The sequence below is a fragment of the Euprymna scolopes genome, chromosome 42 (genome assembly GCF_053919585.1).
Source record: "Euprymna scolopes isolate OS-2025 chromosome 42, ASM5391958v1, whole genome shotgun sequence".
In the NCBI taxonomy this organism is placed as follows: domain Eukaryota; kingdom Metazoa; phylum Mollusca; class Cephalopoda; order Sepiida; family Sepiolidae; genus Euprymna; species Euprymna scolopes.
This window is the reverse complement of record NC_136523.1, coordinates 16474337-16499366: the sequence shown is the minus strand read 5'-3', so window position 1 is coordinate 16499366 and position 25030 is coordinate 16474337. Positions and strand designations below refer to the sequence as shown.

The 25030-nt window shown below is 36.5% G+C and overlaps 1 protein-coding gene across 2 annotated transcripts in view; it reads left to right on the top strand.

The window, feature by feature from the left end:
* The window catches only part of LOC145266939 (uncharacterized), a 558464-nt gene that overhangs the window by 298765 nt on the left and 234669 nt on the right, over nt 1-25030 (top strand). For both annotated transcript variants that reach the window (XM_080122755.1, XM_080122756.1), the window contains one exon: nt 3524-3717. In XM_080122755.1, coding sequence (XP_079978881.1) covers nt 3524-3717 — 194 coding nt within the window. The remainder of the gene's footprint in view (nt 1-3523; nt 3718-25030) is intronic.

Genomic DNA, 25030 nt, shown 5'->3' with positions numbered 1-25030 from the left:
CAGTGATGTCATTAGAGTACGGGGAGGAGGAGATTGCAAGAGTTAAGAGTTGGTGACATGAGTTCCTTAAACCTACGTCATTGCTAGAGCTGTGACAACAGCATATTCTTTTCATTGTTTTGACTCTTGAGTATAAATCCGTTAATATCTTATATGTTTTTATATAAACGGATGTGGTTCTCGGTTGATTAAGTGTGTCTGTGTCGGATATATACCCTTAAAGAGTTAAAAGAATGAAAAGAATATTCTGTTGTCACAGCCCTAGTCATTACTAACTAGCAGAGTATTACCACTCTTGACTAAAGGAAGAGTATCAGGCGTGTATGAAATATGTATAGTTTGGTTGTTTTGTTTTACGGCATATCAACCCTTTTTCAGGTTATTTAATACAGAATCTGTTCATTTTGGTAAAAGTTTTTATGCTTTAAATTCATTATGTCTTCAAATATTTATTCACGGTGTTTAGTTTGCGTGTTTTGTAAAGGAAATTGTTTTTGGCTTTGCAGAGCATAATTAAATTTTGGAAAGAAAGAAAAAAAAAAAAAAACAATATTTGGTGCATTTTTGATCAGGAAGCCAATATTTTTGGACAGCCTGATCTGATAGCACTAGGGATGATGTATGTAAATGAAACCTTGCCTGTGAAGGTTGAGGACATGTGTTGCATGGAGAGAAACGATATTACAATGATATGATGAATGTGTACCTATTTACTATGCCTCCCCACGGGTCAGTTAGACACCAGGGTCGTTTTTTTAACGTGGAGAAAAGGTACAAAAATAAAAAATTGTCTCAGTCGTGAAGGACTGATCCTCCACCGAAAGAGAACAAGAAATGGAAGTGCAGCATCTGAAGAACAGATACTACACGTTGATCTGAAGAACAGATGTGTAATGTGAGTCGAAGACAGATTAAATGACCTCAGAGGAAGATTAAATCTGGACAGTATAGAGAGATGTGTACAGAACAAGGGACTTTGATGGTATTTTTTTTTTTTTTTTACATGGGGCTCACGACTTATCAAAGCCCGAAGGCCACTCAGGGATAAGGGTTATTGCGTGTACAGTAATCAATGAGATAGTATTGTAGTAATCATTAGTATTGGGGGTTTTGATAGAGTGTCTTACTTAAGGGGGCGGTTTGTCAGGAGTTTGTTTATGTTGGACTTGAAGACGTCCAAGTTGTAGTCAGGTGGGAAACAGGCAAGCGGCAGAGAGTTCCACTGGCGTGCAGTTCTAAGAAAGAAGCTTTGCTCATGGAATCTACGTTTGGATTTAGGCACAGATAAAGAGTGGGGAAAATTATTGACAGTAGTTTCAGCCAGACGGGTGTTTCTCGTGAAAGATTGGCGAGGGTGGACGAGGGATGTGAGCTCAGATGAGCACCTATGATGGAAATAATGATAAAACAAAGATAGGCTCGCAACGTCTCTTCTGTGGGAGAGAGGTTGCAGGGAAGAGAAAAGGGCACCCCCCACTAAATGGTCACATTGAAATAATGGATGAGTGTTAGATGTAGAACAGTTGAAGTATCAGATGCAGTTCACAAGGAAAGGATAAAGATTTGGCCAAAGATTAGTTTAGAAATATATTTCGTTTATTTTTCATTTCTTGGCTGTTAACTACAGTGCATGATTGCTTAAAAATAGCCTAGTTGGAATCTATTAGCATTCTACATTAACCACAAAAACGTCTAAGACAAGGTAGATGGATGAGAATTCAGATGTAGAGAAAATATATTTGAATGGTAATGTTAGTGCGGTTTTGTTACCTTGGTGATAACATTGGCACACGGGGTGGAGCAGGTGCTAGTGAGATTTCAGAAATTAAAAATAGATTAAGTAAGTTCAGGGAACGTTTGTCTTTACGAACAAACAGATTAAGACTCTTGGCACAAGGACCCATAGCGCAGTGGTTAGAGTACTTGGAAAAATCAATTGTAAAACGTGATGTTCTCCCGAAAGTTGAAGGTTCAATTCTCAGTGTGAATGACAGAAAAATATAATTGCGAATTACTTCTGACCTCTATCCCGTCAATGCTGACAGAACAAGAGCATGCTACCTCTGTGAAGTAAATAAAAGGCTTAGTTCAAAATTCTGTCTAAATTTCCAAGCTCATCAAGAAACATTCCCAAGTTTGTCAAGATACACCTGAAGAAGGTCGGAGGTTACACCGAAACGTGTTGAAAATGACATTCAAGATGAGAACAGTAGTCCGAAGAACTCAAATAATGCGACTAGATTTAAAAACTATAAAATTAGTTGGCTGTCGGCACAGGGTGTTGCATAGAATTCAATGACAATTTTTGTTAAAATTTTCTCTGGTCAGTTTGTGTCCAAGAATTAAGAAAATGGTGATAACTGAGAACTTGGACTTGGACAAGGTATATTTGGATGACGATTGAGGTTGTCAATAAGTTTTGTTATCTTGGTGCTAGCATTGGAGCATAGGGTGGAGCAGGTGTTAGTGTTGATGATGAAAACTATAAGTGGATGAAGTTAGTTTAGATAACTTTGCCATTACTAATCAGCTTAGCGTTACCATTGTCGACTAAGGGAAGAGTCTGTCAGATATGTGTATTGGGACAAAGTAAAACTAAGTAAAAAAAAAAAAAAGCGCACTTAGTGTTCTATTTAACATTCGTCAAAAAAAAAAAAAAGAAGAGTATATTGTTCTAGTGAACTTTTAAGTTTTATTAAAAAAAAAATAAAGGCTGAAAAGATATTTTTACTGGTAATGAGCTTTCGACAATTATCGGTGAAAAAAAAAACAATCACGAAAAGATAATCGTTTTATTATTTCTAGTCATCACTTGGAAAAATCACTCGCAAATACGACTGTTTCACTGGCAATGTAAAGCCCTGTAATATTTTTTTTTTTTTTTGTAATATATTTGGATGGCGAAGCTTTTGAGATTTTTTTAGCTTGGTGATACCATGGGAGCACAGTGTGTAGCAGGTGCTAGTGTGATTGTAAAAATTGTAAGAAGTGGATGGAGTTAGTTCAGAGAACTTCTGCCATTACTAAAGCATTATTGCCAGTGCGATGATGTATGGAAGTGAAACCTGACCGGCGAGGGTTGAGGACATGCGTTGCATGGAAAGATATGATATGAAACTGATACGATGGGTGTATTATATGAGACTTAGTTCTGATGAGTAAAGAAGAATATCAAATATGGACAGCATAGGGAGATGAATGCAGAACAGGAAACTTTGATGGTATGGTCACGTTGAAAGAATGGATGAGTTCTTGGATTAGTAGATGTAGACCATTGAGGTAGCAAGTTTAGTTCACAGGGGAAGGTGAAGAAAAACATGGTTAGAAGTGATGAATCGATTTAAGAGAAAGAGGGAGAAATAAAGACTTGGCCAGAGATAAGTTACTATGGAAGTCAATTTCTTAAAGATGACAAAATGTAAAACGGATGTTAAATTAAATGCGCTGATAATGTTAATGAAATTGTTTTTGTTTTTTGTCTAAATGCTTTCGTTTTAATTTATTTTTATTTTTATTTTTTCAGAGTGAAAGTCCAAGTCGAAAGCGAAGGAAAACTTCGAATAATGTTGATTTAGAAGTGAACCATTCTTCCAGCCCATCGTCTTCAAGATCATGGGAAGTAAACAGTGAAACGGTTCGGCTTGTTAGGCATTGGAGTACCTCTCATCAGCGAAGGACCTCTGGGGACAACTGTGTAACCCCAAAATCAAGACGAAGGTAAGTTGGAGTTGTATTCTGTGACTTTTTTTTTGTCCTGAAAAGTGGATATTCATGCTGACCAATTGAGCTCAAACTAAGTGGATAGCAATAAGAAGCCAGAGAGTTGCTTTTCAAGCGGGCTGGGATGTTCTAGTGTAGTATTTCTCAATCTTTGATATGTGTAGGGAAACGCGTGACTTACTTGTGACTCAAGGTTAGAAGGTAGGATTTTAAAAGCCAGCGCATTAGAGGAAGAGAACTTTGGCTTACAAAAAATGCCTGGGTAGCCCCATAGGCATTTCCTGATAGGGGCATCTCAGGTGATTAACATGTGCCTAATTCCAAAGGCAGTCATGGGACGAAATGAAAGAGAAAGGAAAAGCTTACATGGTGAGAGAGTTTGTTTTATGGATGGCAACATTTCATGCGAGTAAAGAAGGTAGGTTCCCGCTATCGAGCTAGAAAACTACTCACACCTGTGCCTAATTCCAAAGGTCAGTCATGGAACGAAATGAAAAAGAAATGGTGAGACAGTTCCTTTTAGAGATGGCAACATTTCATGCGAGTAAAACTCCTTTGACAATTACAAAACACCTCTCCGACTGCCTACATCCATGACAAATAACACCCTACCTGAGAATTCTACATTCAAACTCCTCGGCCTAACATTTCTAGGCAATATGAACTGGAACAAATACATTTAGGACATTGCAAAGGCTACTGCAAAGAAGGTAGGTTCCCGCTATCGAGCTAGAAAACTACTCACACCTGAGAGTATCTTGCACCTCTACAAGGCCACCATTCGCCTATGCACGAAGTATTGCTGCCACATCTGAGCTGGTGCATCTACTTTTCACTCTTAGACAGGGTTCAACAAAGAAGCATCAATTTAATAGGTCCCACACTATCGGTCCTGGATATGACCTTAAACTATATCCAATGGTGAGGCCCCAGTTTGCGGGCTTTGGGGAGTGTGGAGCCACCCCTTAATTGCCATTGCTCCCAGGTCCACTCTGACCCAGAGTAGTAGTACCTGTTAGGGTCCCAACTATGGGTTAAATAGAAATCGATTTGAAAAAAAGAAAACAAATATATTCTATTAAAAAATTTTCTCCTGAATCACTGGATTCGGCATTAAATAACCTGAAAAGGGTTGATATGCCGTAAAACAAAAACGATCAACCAGCCAAGCCCCAATCTCTGTCCCATCACCGCAATGCCACACTATCGGATACGCTCCAACTCCTGAACGATTTCTACAATGTTGCATTCCTGTGCCTGTTTCATAAGTACTTCAATGGAATGGGTTTTGATGCCCCCTTGGCATGCATACTCCTGACAAGCAGCAAAATTCCACTCCTTTACTGTTGAGACCCCTAGATATCAGAAAGCCTTCTTCTCTAATAGTGTCTTCCCTATTTCCTGCTTCCCTGGCTGTACTAACCTGGCAAAGTTTAATTGTAATATAAACAGGTATCTCGCTGCTCAACTCCCCACAGTCTTCTGTTAGACACAACCCCAAATAATAGCCCTTTATGTCCAAGGGGCAATATACGTTGTTTGGGGGGAGTGAAAAAAGATAACCATTTTTTTTTTTTTAATTATTATATTTAAAAAAAAAAAAAAAAAAGAAATGAAGAAAATTTGACATTAGCAAGCTGGTGCAGAGAGGCTGGGGAGGATGTTTCCCTTGAAGGCCCCCACAAAATACCAAAGTCTAGGTCACTGTTGATTGTGCTCTGTCTTCTCACTCCTTTAGAAGGGGTTAATTTATTGTTAATCACCTGAGATGCCCCTATCAGGAAATGCCTATGGGGCTACCCAGGCATTTTTTGTAAGCCAAAGTTCCCTTCCTCTAATGCGCTGGCTTTTAAAATCCTACCTTCTAACCTTGTGTCACACTTTCTTGTTGTGGAAGGAAGATAAATACCAGCTAAGGATGCATTAACCTTTTGGCTAAGAGCAGAGTGTATTATCTGTTCTTATGCTGCACTTTGTTTTTTCTGTCCTTGGTCAGTGAAAGAGAAATCCTTCTAGACTGAAAAAGTTGGTTTTATCTTTGTCCCAATTATAGTACCTCTTTTTGAGGAGCTGAACCTCCCCTCCTTTGCATTATAAGCCTACCTTGTGTCTAACTGTGCTCTCGTGGGGGTGGGGAGGCAAGTAAATACGGATATTCAATTTTACCGCTACCCCCCCCATCCAGATTTTGCATTTTTCTACGCCCTTTTTCCCCGTTGTCAGGCTTTGAGTTATATCTCTTTTTATTCTTAAAAAAAATAGAGTGGAGGGGGATCTATAGTCATCCTCATCACTAGCTAAAGTTCTTATTCGCCATACACAGCAAGCACACCGGGTAGATTTGAGGGGGGGAGTCATCCTACTTAAGTTTCACAAATCATGTTTTTTTTTTAATAAAATATATATCTCCATATATCATATTTTGATTGCAGAAATTCCCCTCCGCACCAAATTACCATAAGTTAACAATAACAGATGCCACATACAAATTTATTATGCCTAAACTATTATCCACCATCTTATGTAACTTGAGAACACCGTTTTATACACCTTTATTCGTTATAATAAAATCCTACATTGCATCCTAGGAGAATCATTATGATCGCCAATATCTTTAGAGGAAGTAGTTCCTATTTTTCCTTTGAAATCTAAAGTCCTCCCACCAGCCCCAGTTAAGAGCAGCAAAATGTATATACATTATAACTATATTGCCCTGACACCGTTCTTAACTTCACACAGTCATAGGCATACAATTACCTTTCCACTTTCCAATTCAAAAAATAATTTCTCCCTACTAACATTCCAGCTATTCTCATTGGCTGAGAACATAATAATCTATTATTCCAGAATAAACACCCTCTTATAAAAAACGAACACATCAGACCTTTACAAATGTGGCCGCTCTCTACAGGAAGCAATAGTTTTATAAATATTAAACCAAATAAAAAATTATTAAATGCTCATAATCATAAAGGTACATACTTATACCCTCACATTAATGCACAACTACCTCCCCTACAAAAAAAAAATTTGTGAAGCAAAATACATATAATTTACAGATATCATAGTTTTTTCTTTTTCTGTTTACAATTATACTGAAGAAACCGACAAACATACTATTTTTTTTTGTTTGTTGGTTTTGTTTTGTTTTCCTTTTGTTAGTATTTGCACCTTGGAGTCTTGACTGCAATTATCAAGGTTAAATATGGAGCAAATATTCTGACAAGCCCGCTCCACCCATGGTCCACTCACAGGATGAGGTGTCTCCTCCAAAAGCCTTTCTTAATATGAGAATGTTGCGGGTGACAAAGAAGGTTGGGAGTGTCCGTTCTGAAAGCCGTTCTTAACATGAGGAGGTTGGGGGTTGGACAACAACAATAGCCATACTTTATTGCTTTTATGAAGGGGGGGTTGATTATAGGCCGATTCTTTTTTTTTTTTTAAATAAATCTTTACCTTCGCTCCACCTACACACTTTCCTTTAAAATGACAACTTTTATAGTTTTCCACTATGCTGATTAAGAAAATCTCATATTTGGTGGATACAAGTAATTTTGAACAAATCAAATTATAGCCGACCGACATTGCCACCCCCAAATTTCTTTGTTGGTTCAGAGCGTTTGTACGTGGGGATTCTGATAGTAATTATCAAGGTTAAATTTGTGGCAAATATTTGGACAGTCCCCCCACTACCAAAATGGGGTGTCTATTCCGAAAGCCGTTCTTAACATGAGGAGAGTGGGTGTTGGGCAACAACAACAACCATACTTTAATTTTTCTACGAGAGGATAGGGGCATGCTTCCACTGGTCAACGCCAGTTAGCGGGTCCTGCTAGTATATAAGTAAAATGAAAATTGTGTAAAAACTTTAAAAAAATATTAAAAAAAAAAAAAATCAAAAAAGAAAAAAACATTCGTTGGTTTATTTATTTTATTGGCTTGAGGTCCGGGTGGGGGAGGTCCGGGTGTTGGTCCAAAAATAAACAAGGAGTGTTGATGGAACTTTTCCAACCCTCTCTAGGTGGTAAACCGTCCACTGTTTTTCGGCTTGGTGCCCCCCCCCCCTCCTCACCTCATCATGAAAACAAGCAGGTTGATCTCTAAACGGGGCTGAATTCTAGATGGGATCAAAGCAAAATGGGGTAGTAGATATGGGAGGGAAGTGTATATGAAGTTACTCTAAGATGAGATCACTTCTCTTCCCTTTCCGGGGGGGGGGGCGAAGACGGTATCTCCCCACGTTTCTTCTCTTCTCTTTGAATCCTCCACCTGAAATTGATATGGGCATTGTCATTGTTCTATAGTAGTTTCTTTAGAGATTGCTATCCCCGTGACAACATCGCTGTTATCTTTGTCAGTACTGGAGGCGGGGGTGGGGTGGGAGGTGCTGCATGGGGCACGAGGGGGGGTTAGAGTGGTATAGGGAGGGGGCGAGCAAAAGAAGGCTATCGATTCTCCCGGCATCCATTCCCCCACCAATAATGGCTCAGCAGATCAATAAATTGATCAGCTGATTACCTAAAGAGGTAAGAGTGGGGTAGGGGGTATTCTTAGTTTAACCCTCACATCCTTCCTGTTCTTGTGGATTGTTTTTTTTGGGGGGGGGCACACAAACAGATCTATACAAAATCAATAGGAAAAAGAGAGAAAGGTAAAGATGTCACAGAGACAATCATGAATGTAAACAACACAAAAAATAAATAAATTTTCTGTGTGTGTTAAAGATCAAAGCAGCATCGGTACCGTCAGTTTCAAATCGAAACAAAAGGGGACCAATATTTGGTCGTCTATGGCGAACTCTTCAACCTCTGTGTATATCTATCTCTTTGGAAATAAACAGAAATTGGTCCCCTTGGTTTGAAATTGAAACTGACGGTACCAATGTTGTTCTGATCTTCCGTAACACATATGATTAAATATTATGCTCTTATTTTGGTTAAACTTTCTTAATAATCGAGCACTGTTGGAGTTCTCTCTCACTAACAGGTACTAATAGGTATGGCATTGTTGTTCTGATTTCCGTAACATATATATGATTAAATATCATGCTCTTATTTTTTTTTAATTTTCTTAATAATCAAGCACTCTGCTGAGGTTCTCGCTAATATAAATAGGTATGGACTACGTCGCTTTCGGATTACTCTGGCAAAATCACCTTTAAAAAACACTGTCCGCACATATAAAACTTAAAAATCGAATCAAACTCGAAAACAAAATGAAACAAACTTTATTTTTTTATTATTACCAGGAGCAATGTATTATATATATATATATATATATATATATATATATATATATATATAAGTGATGGGACGATTCCAATATTTTTCCCAATTCCAATACAATTACCAATTCTGTGCTAAATTTCTGATTCCTATACAATTGCCGATTCCGATTCTTTATAAATCTCTAATTATTTAACTATAAGATTGTTATTTTCCCCGATTTTCGTAAAAAAATCATATGTTAAATATGCAGATATTTTCCTAAACGTCAAAATACACTTGTGGAAAGTGATCTATCGATTTAAGCTTTACTGATATTATAAAATCAATAAAACAAAATCCAATTAAAAAAAAAGACAATTAAAAGAACTGTTTTGGCATCGGAAATAGCCATCAATTTTTCAGATTCCGATATCCCCAAATCTTCCTATTTTTGATTCTGATTCCGATTAATCGTTCCAACACTAATATATATATATATATATATATATATATAGTGAATGAATGACAGAAGTCTATATTCCAAAGTTCATGATGTTGACCATCTTACAATTCCTTTAATTCAGTTGACATTTACAATTCTTGACAATATCTGTTTCGTAGCACAAAGTCAATCACTTAATTATTATATCAATTAGTGAATCTATTTTGCCCTTAACTCATCAGAAGAAATAGCAACTATCAATCCATCAAAAGGAAATAAAGCGCGTTTTGACATGATTGAAAATCCGAAAATTGGAAGAGAAGCTGTAAATACCTTATAATATTTTTACATTACGACATTTTGAATTTAGAAATAAAGTCACTAAACCCATATATTCATACTAACAAATTCTATTAATTTAGGCATATTCTGCCAGAAATGTTTTATTTGATAATTAGTAATTTTATTAATTATAATTAATATATCCATATTTATGAAAATAACATCCATAATTATTATCTATTACACATCTTTGCATATACGAAACTAATATATATATATAGAGAGAGAGAGAGAGAATAAATAAAAAAAAGTTGTATTCCAAAATTCATGATGTTGACCATCTTATAATTTATTCCTTTAATTCAGTTGACTTATACAATTCTTCACAGTATCTGTTTCATAGCGCAAAATCAATCACTTAATTATTATATCAATCAGTGAATCTATTATGCCCTCAACTCATCAGAAGAAATAGCAACAATCAATCCGTCAAAAGGAAATGAAGTGTGATCTGACATTATAAAATCCGAAAATTGGAAGAGAAACTGCAAATACCTTTTTGTTTTTCCATTACGCCATTTTGAATTTTATCAAACAAACTTTGTTTGATAAAATTCAAAATGGCATAATGTAAAAATAAAATATGTAAAAATATGTAGGTAAAAAAGATATAGCACCAACAAAGCTTAGGGAAACAAACGTTTATTAAGTCATCTTTGATTTAAGTATAATTGAAGATAGTTTATTGTATGTGAAGATGTACAAAAATAACCCAATCAAATTACTTTTTAATATTTCATTTTTATTATGAAAAAACTTCTTCAAAAAGTATGTCATATAATTTTTATTTTTGTCCCATTTCATATTGGGGGAGCTGTTTTTTTTTTCCACATAAGTCACAACTTATCAAGGCCTGGAGGTCACTTGAGGATAGGGGTTAATGAGTCGATGGGACAATATCGTAGTAATCGCTAATAGTGGAAATTTGGTAAATTGGATTACTTAAGGGGAACGGCTCATCAAAAACTTGTTAACATTAGACTTGAAGATGACCACATTGTAGTCTGCTGGAAAGCAGGCAAACGGAAGAGTTCTGCATCCGCAGCCATGCATGAAAGAAGCTTTGTTCATGGAATTTACGTTTTACATTTGGGGGGGGGGGGCCAAAAAATGAACAAACAAACAAAAAAATGACCTTGTGGGCATTTTGATGCCCTTAAAGCAAGCTAATCGATTTTGGGGTTGGAATTAGCATGTATGTGTGTGAAGAGGAAGGATAACCTGTTAAGTAGCTTTTGGGGCAAGATCAGAGTGTAGTATCTGCTCTGGCGCTGCACTTCACCTTTTCTGTCCTTGGTCAGTGGCAGAGAAATCCTTCTAGACCGAGACAATTTTTATTTTTGTTCCTATCCAAAGTGCCCCTTTTTGGGGGGAGCTGGATTTTCCCCACATTAAAAACCGGCGTTGTGTCTAACTCTGCCCTCGTGGGGAGGCAAGTAAATAGGAACATTGTTGACTAGGCAGGGTTTGTCAACTTCATTGAAACGAAAAGGGTGAGGTACGCAGAAAAACAGCAACAAAAACCTTGAAGTCTTTGTTTCAGGGAGAACAACCTCACACAACCATTGAAAATTGTTTACTACATGTCTTTCCCCCCCCCCCCATTTCTGTGGCCCCCTGCTCTCTAAAATTTCTTTTGCTGTAATTTGAACAAACGGGCTCCGCGCGTTTGCGTTTCATTGCAGATGCGAGAGAGGTTCGAACAAAAGAAACGACTCAAATAGGAAGGTTCTACACACATCGAAGAATTGTTCTTTCCTGCCATCTTGGAGTTGGGAGGTAATCGACTCTCATTGAAGGGACCTAAGACAGGGCTGGAAGTGCATTGGAGGAGGAAATGACATCACATTCTGCGATTTCATTTTGTAGCCAATCAAAAACTGCCATGTAATAGCTATGGCCTCAAGTTGTCTTATGAGACAGTCGAAACCTCCCCCCACCTCCCGTAAAGGTGGCTGCATATGTAATTGTGAAGCAAGTGTTACACAGTCTCTAGCCACATCTCTCCTGAATCGGCACTGATTGAGTCCAGTGATGAGAAGTGGAAACAATGCCAAGATAAGTGGAGAACACATACAGCACCTGGTATTTCTAAATAGTCACCCGTTTAATACTGACCAAGCTCAACTTTGCTTAACTTCGATGATCCAATGGGAACTGGTGTGTCAACGTGAATATGCCGTGTATTATTATCTATATATTGATACCATAGTAGCTTCAATGTACATACGTATGTGTGTCACGGTTTCCAGGTTATATATTATATGATCGGGAGATCTTATTTATTAAAAAGGAAGATAGGTGATAAAATAATAGAAATATTAAATTAGTGTGTGTGTGTGTGTGTGTGTGTGTGTGTGTGTATATATATATATATTACGCACACAAGCTAATTTAATGTTTGTACTATCCTAATAATTCAAAAAATAGAATCTCTAATCACTGAAGACGAAAAAAAAAAATTAATTTTTTAAAATGATGTCACTTTTGGGCCGTACGTGAAACTAAAATATACTTCTTAGTTTTCTGGCTAGGATCCAAGAATAGTATCTGTTTTATCTAAAGATTGTATAATGATATCGTGAGGTTTCTGTTCGTATCAGGCGTCCATACAATGGAAATACGTCACAATGTCACAGACTCCTATAAGGATATTGGAGATAAACCGTAATAGCCTGGTCCTGGATATGATCTTAAACTATATCCAGTGGTGAGGCTCCAGCTTCCAGGATTTGGGGAGTGTGGAGCCACCCATTAATTGCCATTGCTCCCAGGTCCACTCTGACCCGGAGTGGTAGTACCTGTTAGGGTCCCAACTATGGGTTAAATAGAAACCGACTTGAAAACAGCAAATATATTTTATTAAAAAATTTTTCTTCAAAATCTTTGGATTCGGCATTAAATAACCTGAAAAGGGTTGATATGCTGTAAAACAAAAACAACCAACCAACCAACCGTAATAACCATATATATATCATGACACTACATTAACCAGATTACTTAGATAAATATTTTTACAGTTTTAACATAAGAGTTAAAATAATATCGCTGTAATATTCCTACTATTATATAAAAGTCACTTTGTGTGAGCGAGTGTGAGTTCCCTCCTTATAGGTTCCGAAATGGCTGAGCCTATCTTTTGCAAATTATTTCTGGCAGTGTTCTTAGATATGTTTTGTTCAGAAATTCATCCGATAAGTAAAAAGAAAACTTTGTACAGGGGAATATTTTATATTACACCGGTGTAATCTTGGCCAATGTAATGTAAAATATTCCACTCTAAAAATTCTTTTTTTTTCTCTAATAGAGAAAAAAAAGGACTATTTTTAAGATCGTCAAGCCCAAATATCAGCTGACGTGATATTGTAAACAAACACAGACGGAATTTGATGAACGACATCATCATTATTATTTAATTTTTTTTGTGAGTTCGTCCACCGGACAAATTATTTCCCGTAATGTATAATTTTCAATAGGGATTTATTTTATAATAATACATACGCAATTTGCATAAATTAAAATATCGTGTTTCAGTGTATTGTATGACTGGGCAACGCCAAGCATCCAGCTAGTATTACATATGAAAGATGGCACTGTGGATTTTCCACGGGTCCCGCTAGTTATTTTTATTACTCACTAGGAGTTCTCACATCATCAGCAATTACTCACTGATTATAACTAGTAGTGCTCCCTTAAGTCAGAGTAAAAATGGGCAACATTTAAAATACATTATTTTTTTCTATTTTTTTTTTTTTTTTTTGCTCCCAGGCTTTTTGGAACTGCTTCTAGTGCTCCTATAATTATTGGCATGATATTGACCTTTTTATGTGTCGTATTACTTCCAGTTTTCTGGGAAGTTGCGTGTATTCGTTTGTCCCCTTTTGTTTTCATCTTCACCCTGTGTAGGAGGAGAGAAACTCTTCCTTATTTGTGAGGAGAGGAGTGAGGAAGGACGATAGATAGTGAGGGAAGTTTTTATTTATACATGGTGTCCAAAAAGTCACTGAAGGGTTTTGAACTTAAACAGATTCTTTATTTTTGATAATATCTTTCTGTAATTTTAACACAATTATACTAAGACATTGGGAAAATTTTTAAAAATGCAGAATTCCAACAATCTTTATTAAAAATAATGTCCTTTTAAATGTTGCCCATTTTTAGCTTCGCATATTTGTGCTCTTTCCAAAACATTATTCATGACAGATTGCAGAATCTCTGGAATGCGATTTAACTCCCTTTAACTCTTTCTTTAAGATATCACCACACTAAAAGGTGTTGTAACTTGAGCTATCTCTTACATGAAAATGTCGTCGATAAGCTCTTTGAGTCAAAATAATTGACCCCTGATTTTGGCAAAAGAATTTCATAATTTGCATACCTTGTTCAATGCTATACTTATCCATAATTAATTTTCAAAATATAATCTGTAAAATATCTGAAATAGAGAAAACTAAATAATCATTACTGGGAAAATGACAAAGATTTTCGACCCTTCAGCGATTTTTTTTTTTTTTTTTTTGGACATGCTGTATATACATATATTTATATATACATACATGTTTATTGCCCCATTTTTCTCTTTAGTAAAAGTCAGATGGAATTTATTTTATATAAAAAGAATGTTCTTGGGCTGGAAAATGATTTTTTTTTCTTTAGCCTGATGATGTGAGATCCTTGAAAAGAGATGCTGCTGACACATGTATGCACATATGTAGCTAAATAATGTTCGTATAAATAAACATATTATAAACACGCTCTATATGTACTTTTATGTATATTCCAATGAACATTGTTTTGATGTTGCTACACTCTCATGATAATGTTTCAGTCAATTAGTTATTAATTAACTAAATGACCTCATCAGGCAACAAAAAAGAAAGAAGTTCCTTCGATTAAAAAGGTAGATCTTCAAATGAAGACCCACACAAAAAAAAAAAACAATTATACAGTGAGGTTAAAGTCACGTGATTACTTATGAAAAAAAAAAATCAAATGGAGAAAAAAAGGAAAGGGAGAAGGGAGAGAGGAAAAAGATATAGGTCAGCAAGAACACCCACACAGAGATTTTTATCCTGGGCCCCCAAAATCAGCAGAGATTAGACCATTCCTGTGTAGTTTTAGGAGGTTCACCCTCCCGGGCTTTGTCTTCTCTCTTGGAGAAGGAATTAGTTTATTGTTAATCACCTGAGGCGCCCTCACTGGGGAATGCCGACGGGGCTGCCCAGGCACTTTTTGCAGGTCGGAATGCTCCTCTTGAAAGACGCCGATTTGTCAATCCTGCTTTTTGACACGGTTCTTGCAGTGGGAGAGAACTGAATACCGCGAACACCCACGCAGAAACAACTTTCCTTCCGATTCTGAGTCGCATATTCTCAGCAGCACCTTCTTAGATGTACACATATTTTTTTTTTTTTTTTTAACTCTTATCTTTTGTTGTCGATTCACTCCCGGGTAATGCCAAGCAACCTTGCTAGTTGTTTATAAAGCTTGGACTAAAAAGCTTTACCAGTGAACTGACCACTGGTCAGTTTGTTGACTTGATAGAAAGAAATCAAAGGAAACGCTCAGTTGAGGGCTTGGAATAAAAGCTACATGTCTCTGAGGGAGGAGAAAACCATTTCTTTCAAAGTCTCAGCTTAGTTTGTGCCATTGGAGACCGCAATACAGCCTGCGGCTCGGAGTCTTTAAGTCTCCAACTTCTGTCCAGCTAACATAGAATTAGTACCACAGTGGTTTCAGGCCAACTCATGCGGAAAGCGCTAATACTATCAGACTTGCTTCAAATGGAATCGATAAACGCTGACAGAAACAACCCGCTTGGAACAGATGAAACGTTTCCTGAAAGTATTTGGTCTCTGACTCAAAGACTTCTTTGCAACTGCAAATGGAATGGTTGTTAGATGTGCCTATGCATCACTCTAATGGACTTTGTCCGTTGGTCCATTTGTCATGCTTAGGTTTGACATTGAAATTTGTTGTAGCATAAATTCGAAATAGTATTTTCATTGGTTTGTCATGCATGAATTTAGAATAAACTTTTTCATTGGTCTGTCAGGCTTAAATTTAAAATGTTATTTTCATTGGTCTATCATGCATAAATTTAGAATGACCTTTATATTGGTCTGTCAAGCTTAAATTTAAAATGTTATTTTCATTGGTTTGTCATGCATAAATTTCGAATAAACTTTTTCATTGGTCTGTCGGGCTTAAATTAAAAGTATTATTTTCGTTGGTCTGTCATGATGTATAAATTTGAAATGGTTGGTTGGTTGGTTCAGTTTACCCTGTATTGGTTGGGTTGGCTCCATCTAACAAATTTACCGCATCCCGTATAACAGCCGACCAAGTGCGGCGGTCAGAGACTGTTTCCGCTACAAGGTTCCATTGGCACATCCTGTAGAGGCGAGGGCCAAGAATTATTTCAGTATCCTGTTTCACTGTCCTGAGCCAGGACTTGAGCTGGCCACCACAATCTGGTACTGGTGCTGGGTTGATGGCTTAACAAATGCAGTCACCTGGGTTTCGGTGAAGCACATGGCCGAACCAGCAAAGGAATCTAGCAAGGAAGGATTGTTGAAGGGAGCGTATCTTGCAGAATGCCGGGCTGTGTTGTTGGGGGATAAATTGTTGCCAGCGGATACGTAGTATGCGGCAGTGATGGTCAAATACCTCCAGCTTGCAAAGATCATTTGCAATGCATAGGCCATGTTTTGCAGCCATAAAGCAGAATAGTGTGGACTAAGGCCTGGTAGATCTTGATCTTTGTGTTGAGCTTTATTTCTTTCCAGACTAGAGATGCAATCGCAGTCGACAGAGGGTGAGACGAGCATTGCTGATGCGGTTGTGCATATCTTCTTCACCTTGGTCTGTGCCGGTGATGATGGATCCAAGGTATTTAAATCGATTGACCTCTTCGAGGGTTTTAGTGTTGAGGACAACCGGCTGTCTTTCAGTTGGAGGAAAACTAGCAGTCAGAAGCTTAGTCTTATTGGCGTTAATCTTCATGATGATCATTGATGTGTAAAATTACATCTCATTTATGGCTGATTGTATGTCAGCAAAGCTTTCACTCAGAATTGTGATATCATCGGCATAGTCAAGGTTTGAAAAACGGAAACTGCGACCAACTGTTATGCCAGGAAAATTGGCCAAGGCCTTGGATGTGATCCAATCGATGGTATAGTTGAAGAGTGTGGGTGAGAGAACGCAGCCTTGACAAACACCGGAACGGATATCAAAAAAGCATTATTCCTGACCATATACATAAACTTTTCTGCAGGTGGAGTTATAATAAGCCCTAATAAGGTTGAGCAGTTTTTATGGGATGCCGTCGGCATTCATAACCTTCCAAAGGGCTCCACAATCAAGAGAGTTGGAAGCAGCAACAAAGTCAATGAAGCAGACGATGGTTTTCTGCTGGTAGCTCCAACCCTGTCTAAGCACTCTTCGGAGGTTAAATATTTGGTCAGTACAGCCATGGCCTGGGCAGAATCCGCATTGATTGATTCTTGTATGTGCGTCTCTTTGTTGTTAAAACCGCTTTAATAAGATGGTAGCGAAAATTTTTGCGCTGATATCGATAAAGCTAATGCTGCAATAATTACTGCAGACACATTTATCTCCCCTTTTTTGAAGAGAGGAAGCAGGACAGTGTCGCTCTAATCTTGAGGACATTTTTCGGTTTTCCAACTGCGGGCGATAATTTTGTGTAAAATTGGGACCAGGACATTGGAAAGTGTTTGAAGATTTCAGGTGGAAGATCATCTTCACCAGCAGCTTTTATCTCCCTTGTCGGTGTAAAGTAAAATACCCCTCCCTCCCGTAAAAATTATTCTTTTTTATCTATAAGAGAGAAAAGCTGTTTCTAAGATTGGATTTTTTTGATTTTCGATACTTATCAGATTAATTTCTGTAAAAAAACATATCTAAGAACACTACCAGACATATAAATTATCTTTGTGTGAAATTTGCAAAAGATAGGCTCAGCCGTTTCGGAACCTATGAAGAAGAAACTCTCTCCCTCTCTCTCTCTCTCCTTCTCTCTCTCTCTCTCTCTCTCTCTCTCTCTCTCTCACACACACACACACAAAGTGACTTTATATAATAGTAAAGATTATTTTAATAAATGCACTAACCTTAGATGATCATATGTTCAGTGTATTTTTCCTTTATACGAGCATAACATTGTTTTTGTTTCCCTATGTCTCAATTATTCGGTATTATAAAAAAATAAAAAACTTCCGGTTTATTATTACTATTCCCCGGTTTATGGCAGTTTTGCAAAAAAAAAAAAAGTTTTCCCTATTCTATGAAAACACTTAAACTGAAATAATTGTACATTTTATTAATTAATGGATTCATTAAGTCCCATGGATCTAGATTTTTTTTCTATCGAGTTGAAACTTTTTGTAATGACAAAAAGATGTGTTACATTACACAAATTTAAAAAAAGTGAAGCATGCCTGCCCTCCCCCCTTCTGTGAGTGCACAGTGACCGAGGCATAAAAAAAATGACTAAGTTCAGTATTTGCTCCCACCATTTAGCCCCAAAAGTCCCAAGGGGACGTCAAATGCTGGTGAAAATGGTGCAGTTTTAGGCCTTAACATATGTAAATTTGAGTTCGGCACCATGCAAAAAAAGAAATGACTAAGTCTATCATTTGAACCTGCCCCCCATTTAGCCCCATAAGTCCCTATCGCCTTAACATATTTAAATTTGTGTTCAGCACTATGCAAAACTGCTAAATAGACATACACAGAAAATTTTGGGCATATATGGTAAAATAGTTCCAAAAATGGAGTGTTTTTATTAGCCCTAAAAGAGCCCCTGGGGCACATCGAAGACTTATCACGAAGTAAAGGCAAACAAAATTATATAGAAATCAGTTAGTTACAACTTTTCAGAAAGTTTTATAAAAATCCAAAGCATCAATTTTTTTTTTTTTTTTTTTAATAAGTACAAAAGTGCCAATTTTTGCCATTTTAACCCAAAAAGCACCCTAGGGGGTGCAACTGGAGTTTTCCCGGGAAATCTGTTTTGTTACTTTTTAATTCATGTTTAATGTTTGTGCAAAATTTCAAAAAAGTCCAAGGAGTAGTTATTGAGAAAAGTGCGGACAGACGAACAGACGATAAATTTACAAGTCCACACTCTTTTTGTCGGAGGACCAAAAAAGTAATTTCTTTTATTCAGAAAAGAAAATATTGACTATCCTAAAAATAGGACACTGTGTACGTGTGATATAGAATTCAAGAGTCAATACATTCAAGATAAAATTCCACATTATGGAAAGAAGCAAAGAGTTTTACACAAAACGTTATATTGCACTTTTGGCAAGAAATTAACGACTGACTATTACGAAACTCATTTATAATTTCATAATCCGCGAACAAATAGAATTTCAGTTAAGTTCACAATAATTTTTAAGAGGGTTCCATTTCCGAAGAACTTTTAAGAGGGTTCCATTTCCCAAGAGTTTTTAAGAGGGTTCCATTTCCCAAAAGTTTTTAAGAGGGTCCCATTTCCCAAGAGTTTTAAAGATGGTTCCATTTCCCAAGAGTTTTTAAGAGGGTTCCATTTCCCAAGAGTTTTTAAGAGGGTTCCATTTCCCAAGAGTTTTTAAGAGGGTTCCATTTCCCAAGAGTTTTTAAGAGGGTTCCATTTCCCAAGAGTTTTTAAGAGGGTTCCATTTCCCAAGAGTTTTTAAGAGGGTTCCATTTCCCAAGAGTTTTAAAGAGGGTTCCATTTCCGAAGAGTTTTTAAGAGGGTTCCATTTCCGAAGAGTTTTTAAGAGGGTTCCATTTCCGAAGACTTTTTAAGAGGGTTCCATTTCCGAAGAGTTTTTAAGAGGGTTCCATTTCCGAAGAGTTTTTAAGAGGGTTCCATTTTCCAAGAGTTTTTAAGAGGATTCCATTTCCCAAGAGTTTTTAAGAGGATTCCATTTCCCAAGAGTTTTTAAGAGAGTTCCATTTCCCAAGAGTTTTTAAGAGGGTTCCATTTTCCAAGATTTTTTAAGAGGGTTCCATTTCCCAAGATTTTTTAAGAGGGTTCCATTTCCCAAGATTTTTTAAGAGGGTTCCATTTCCCAAGATTTTTTAAGAGGGTTCCATTTCCCAAGAGTTTTTAAGAGGGTTCCATTTCCCAAGAGTTTTTAAGAGGGTTCCATTTCCGAAGAGTTTTTAAGAGGGTTCCATTTCCGAAGAGTTTTTAAGAGGGTTCCATTTCCGAAGAGTTTTTAAGAGGGTTCCATTTCCGAAGAGTTTTTAAGAGGGTTCCATTTCCGAAGAGTTTTTAAGAGGGTTCCATTTCCGAAGAGTTTTTAAGAGGGTTCCATTTCCGAAGAGTTTTTAAGAGGGTTCCATTTCCGAAGAGTTTTTAAGAGGGTTCCATTTCCGAAGAGTTTTTAAGAGGGTTCCATTTCCGAAGAGTTTTTAAGAGGGTTCCATTTCCGAAGAGTTTTTAAGAGGGTTCCATTTCCGAAGAGTTTTTAAGAGGGTTCCATTTCCGAAGAGTTTTTAAGAGGGTTCCATTTCCGAAGTGTTTTTAAGAGGGTTCCATTTCCGAAGTGTTTTTAAGAGGGTTCCATTTCCGAAGTGTTTTTAAGAGGGTTCCATTTCCGAAGAACTTTTAAGAGGGTTCCATTTCCGAAGAACTTTTAAGAGGGTTCCATTTCCGAAGAACTTTTAAGGAGGTTCCAACAACTCTCAGAGAGAAATTGATGAATAAAGATAAATTTTATCCTTTTTTCTGAGTAATTTTGCAGTAAGCAGCATTAGTTTTTCGATTTTCGATACTTATCGGTGGCATTCCAATACAAAACGTATCTAAGAACACTCCTAGACACATTGAGTTGAAATTTTGTGAAATGACTGAAAATGTGTTAGAATAGATAAATTGAAAGGAAGGAAGAAAATATTAACTCTCCTATAAATAGGAAACTGGATACATTCCATATATTTTAGTAATAAAGAGACTATATGCATTTAAGATAAAATCTACACATTATGGTAAGGAACAAAGCAGTTCACACAAAAAAGTTATATTGAACTTTTGGCAATAAGTTAGTGGCTTACAAGTTCAAGACACATTTATATAAATTGATTACACAGAATTGAACACATTAGAACAAATAGAATTTTAGCAAATTTTACAAGACTTTTGAAAAGGGGTTAAAAAAAAAACTCTTGGTGAGAAGTTGATGAATTTTATCTTTTCTTCAGAGTACTTATGCAGTAAGCAGTACTCTTGTATATTTTATATATTTTAAAAAGAAATTATTTGATATCCTATTTATAGTAACCTAATGAGTTAATAAATGTATTGAAGAGTTGATTTAAAAAAAAAAAAACATAAAACGGGAGACCAGTACCCGCATTAAGCTGGCTATCTTGCTTGTTGCTGAATCTCAACATTTTGAACCGAGAGAGAGACTTAGCTGTCGTACAAAGCTAAGACTGTAACATCATCTGTGTATAGATACTCCCTCAGGCATTTGTCTATAAAAATGGTCCTATGGCGATGGAAAAGTTGTGATGCATGGAGGCTTGAAATGCTGGAAGCATGTAACAATTGATCTCAATGACCATCTTCAGTGTCATGCCTGCTTGAGCGTGTCAATTCACCGGTAGGACTAAAAAAAAAAAAATAAATAAAAAGTCATTTTTGGGCTCATGGACTTTAAAGTGTCTGAGGGAGTGGCACTCGTCTGACAAGACGTTGCAATCATCATATTATTATAAGTCAGTGAGACCTAATGAATTAATAAATGTATTGAAGAGTGTAAGTGCAGTAATATTTCAGTATATTATTATATTTCAGTATATATATTAGGACAGTGAGACCTAACTGCTTAAATAAAGGGTTCCATTGGAAGATATATACAGAGTTCCAGCAGAAAGATTTGGAGGTTCAACAAGATGCACCTCAAAAAAGGCCGGAAATTACATCGTCGGAAACGTTGTTACAATAATATCCAAGATCAGATCTGTAGCTGGAAAAATCTGAATAATGTTTACATGACCTGACCTGACCTTTTCATTTTGAATATATTTAACCCTATTTGTTTTTTTTTGTCTGGTTGAAAATTGTGGAATAAGGCGGGGTTTATAAAAACCGTTTTATAAAAAGGGTTGCAAGTCAAATTGATCATGAAATGTCAAAGGTGAACAATTTTGAAGGAAACCCTTGGTGAAAGTTAAAAGATCATGACCTGCTTCCCCCCCCCTCTCTCTCTCTCTCTCAGGTAGGGAGGGGGAGGTTTTGGAAATGGTGTCCATAAAAAGCACTATATTGGCCACAGGCATTTTAGTTTGGTATTTTACAGCCCTCACCATATCTCTTTTCCCCCCCTCATTTTTTTTCTCTCTTCCATAAAGTAGTTTTCCCTCTTCCCCTTTCCTTTCTCTTATTTGTTCACTCTTTCTCTCTCACTTTCTCCAGTTCTCTCTTGACTTAAATGCACTAAACATTGATGTTACTGATTTTTTTTTCCTTTCCTTTTGTTCTCATGTTCTGCAAAACCAAAAGCAATTTTTCTCTGCAAAACTATCAAACCAAACACTATCAATAAATATTTGAAAATATAAAGAACTTGAAGCATAACACTTTCTTTTTAAAAAAAATGACTGAATTCAGCAATAAATATTAGATGTGCTTCCTTAAATAATCCCCCCCTCTCTCTCAAAGGTCTAAAAAAAAAAAAAAAAAAAAAAACACTGGTATGGATGTCAACCTCCTCCTCTACTATTTTTTTTTTCTTTTTATATAGTAGTTTCATCGTGGAAATACCCAAATTATGTTTTTTTTTTTTTTACAACTTTCAAAATCCCTACTATACAATAGTACAATATAATAATCAATAGAGAATTGGCTTTGTAATAATAAATACGAAATCTTTATGAATTTAAATACAATATTTAAGCGTATTTTACGATTGGGTAACGTCGGGCGGTATGCTCATTCATATATATATATATATATATATATATAACTACTTAATTTACTCACATAAAATTAATATACGAAAGTATAGATTTATGCGAAAACTTAAAGTATTTACTTCAAAAGTGCTCAATACGTAGGTAGAGCTAGTTAGTAAGTTATAAAATGTATATGGCGATTAAGCTACACTGAATATTCCGCGTTTCATCCACTCTAGGACTTTTCAGGCGAATCTGTGGTTGTTTGTCGTTTTTATATGCATATCTTTTTTTTTTTTTTTTTTTTTTTTTTTTTTTTACAAAGGCATCACCACATTATCAAGGCCCAGAGGCCACTCAAGGATAAGGGTTAAAGAGTGTACAGTAGAAATTGGTCAATATAGTAATCATTAGTAATGAAAATTTGGTAAATTTAATAACTTATATGGAACGGCTCATCAAGAACTTATTTACTTTAGACTTGAACACAACCATATTGTAGTCAGCCGGAAAGCAGGAAAACGGAAGACAATTCCACAGGCGTGCAGTTCTAAGAAAGAAGCTTTGTTCATGGAATCTACGTTTAGGTTTAGGCACAGATAAAGAGTGGGGGAAATTATTGATAGTGTTTACAGCTAGACGAGTGTTTCTTGTGAAAGTTTGGCGAGGGGGGACCAAAGATTGAAGCTCAGTTGAACACTTTCCATGAAAATAACGATACATCAGAGACAAACTCGCAACATCTCTTCTGTGAGATAGAGGTTGCAAGGAGGAGAAAAGGACATCTCCTACGAGGCTACGAAGTCTATTTTGAACTCTATCAAGGCAGGACAAGTTCTTTCTAGCAGCTCCTGCCCAGATGTGGCAACAGTATTCCATCCTTGGACGTACCTGGCTCTTATATAGGTAGAGAATAGCATCAGCAGTGAGATATCTACTGGATCGATAGAAAGATCCCACCATTTTTCCAGCGGCCTTGGCAACAGATTTTAGTTAGCCAATCAGCTTTCTAGTATCCACCGCACCCTTCCTATCAGCCAATGAGCATGCACTTATTGAACAAAGGCCTATTTGACCTCTGGTTGACCTGTTCCTTTGTGTGTGCTCTATTTAGCCTGGATATTTAGTTTCTTAATCTGTTTTAAATCTAGGTTAGTGTTCGCGCATAAGCCTGAAGAGTCCTACATTTTATAACTTACTATATATATATATATATATATATATATATACGCATATACAGGGTCTGTAGGTATTTAATTATTATAGTAAATAATTATGGCAGCCTCTTTAAGAAACTTGTTTCTTATCGTTGAGCACTTTCAGTTGTAATAAAGTCGACCAACTTAGCTCATATGCATAGATCGTCATATAATGACTAGATCACTCTAACTGACGTTAAAAGCATTTAAAAAGAATAAATGTTTAATTGCAACTGTATCTGTCGCGGTTGTCGGTAGCCGAATGGTTCGGGTCCTTGCTAATGAAGCCAAATATGACTTCTGTTGCCAGGGATCCATCGACTGGCGTTAATCGTGACACCCTGCACCGATGATTCCCGAAAGGATGAAACACTAGTGTCTGTAGATAATCAATTATTATAGTAAAATAATTATATGTATATGCGTTTCTCTTTGTGGTGTAATTTTATTCGTCACTCCTGTTTTAATGCATTTTTTCTGTTGAATCACACTCCTATCTCGACGCGCGATACATTGAAGAGCTGTCGATAACTGGTGTACCTACTCGTCCATTTTGGATCTTCAGAAAGATAACTACAATCTTGGAGATTTCTGCCCTTCTTCATCCCACCCAACCACCAGCATCACCATTGTACTATTTCAAACTCGTTTTTCGGTTTACCCTGCCTCTTGTTCTTCCAAATGCTAAAATTTCCTTCACTTCCGGTATGTGTCTGCCATTGCAATTGGCCAATAATCAGCAACTGGGGCTAAATCGGTGAAGGAATGTAAAGAATAATGATGTTTGTTGTTGTTGGTGTTGTTGTTCTTTTCTGTTTCTTTTTCTTCGTCTTTCTTCTTTGCTTTTTATCTTTTTCTTTTTTTTTTCTCTCTCCCGTTTTTTTCTGAATTTTTTTTCTTTTTCTTTTTCTCATTTTTCTTCCTTTTTCTTTCTTCAGTGTTTCTTTCTTTCTTTCTTTTCGTGTTTTCTTTCCTCCGTTGTTCTGTTTCTTTTTCCTTTTCTTTTTCTTTTCATTTTCTTTTTCTGTTTCATTTTATTTTTTGGGTTCTTTTCTTTTTCCTTTTTTCCCTTCAGTTCTTTCTTTTCTCAGTTCTTTTCTTCTGTCTTTTTTCTTTCTTCTGTTTTTTTTTCTTTTCTTCTGTTTTTTTTTCTTTTCTTCTGTTTTTTTTTCTTTTCTTCTGTCTTTTTTTCTTTCTTCTGT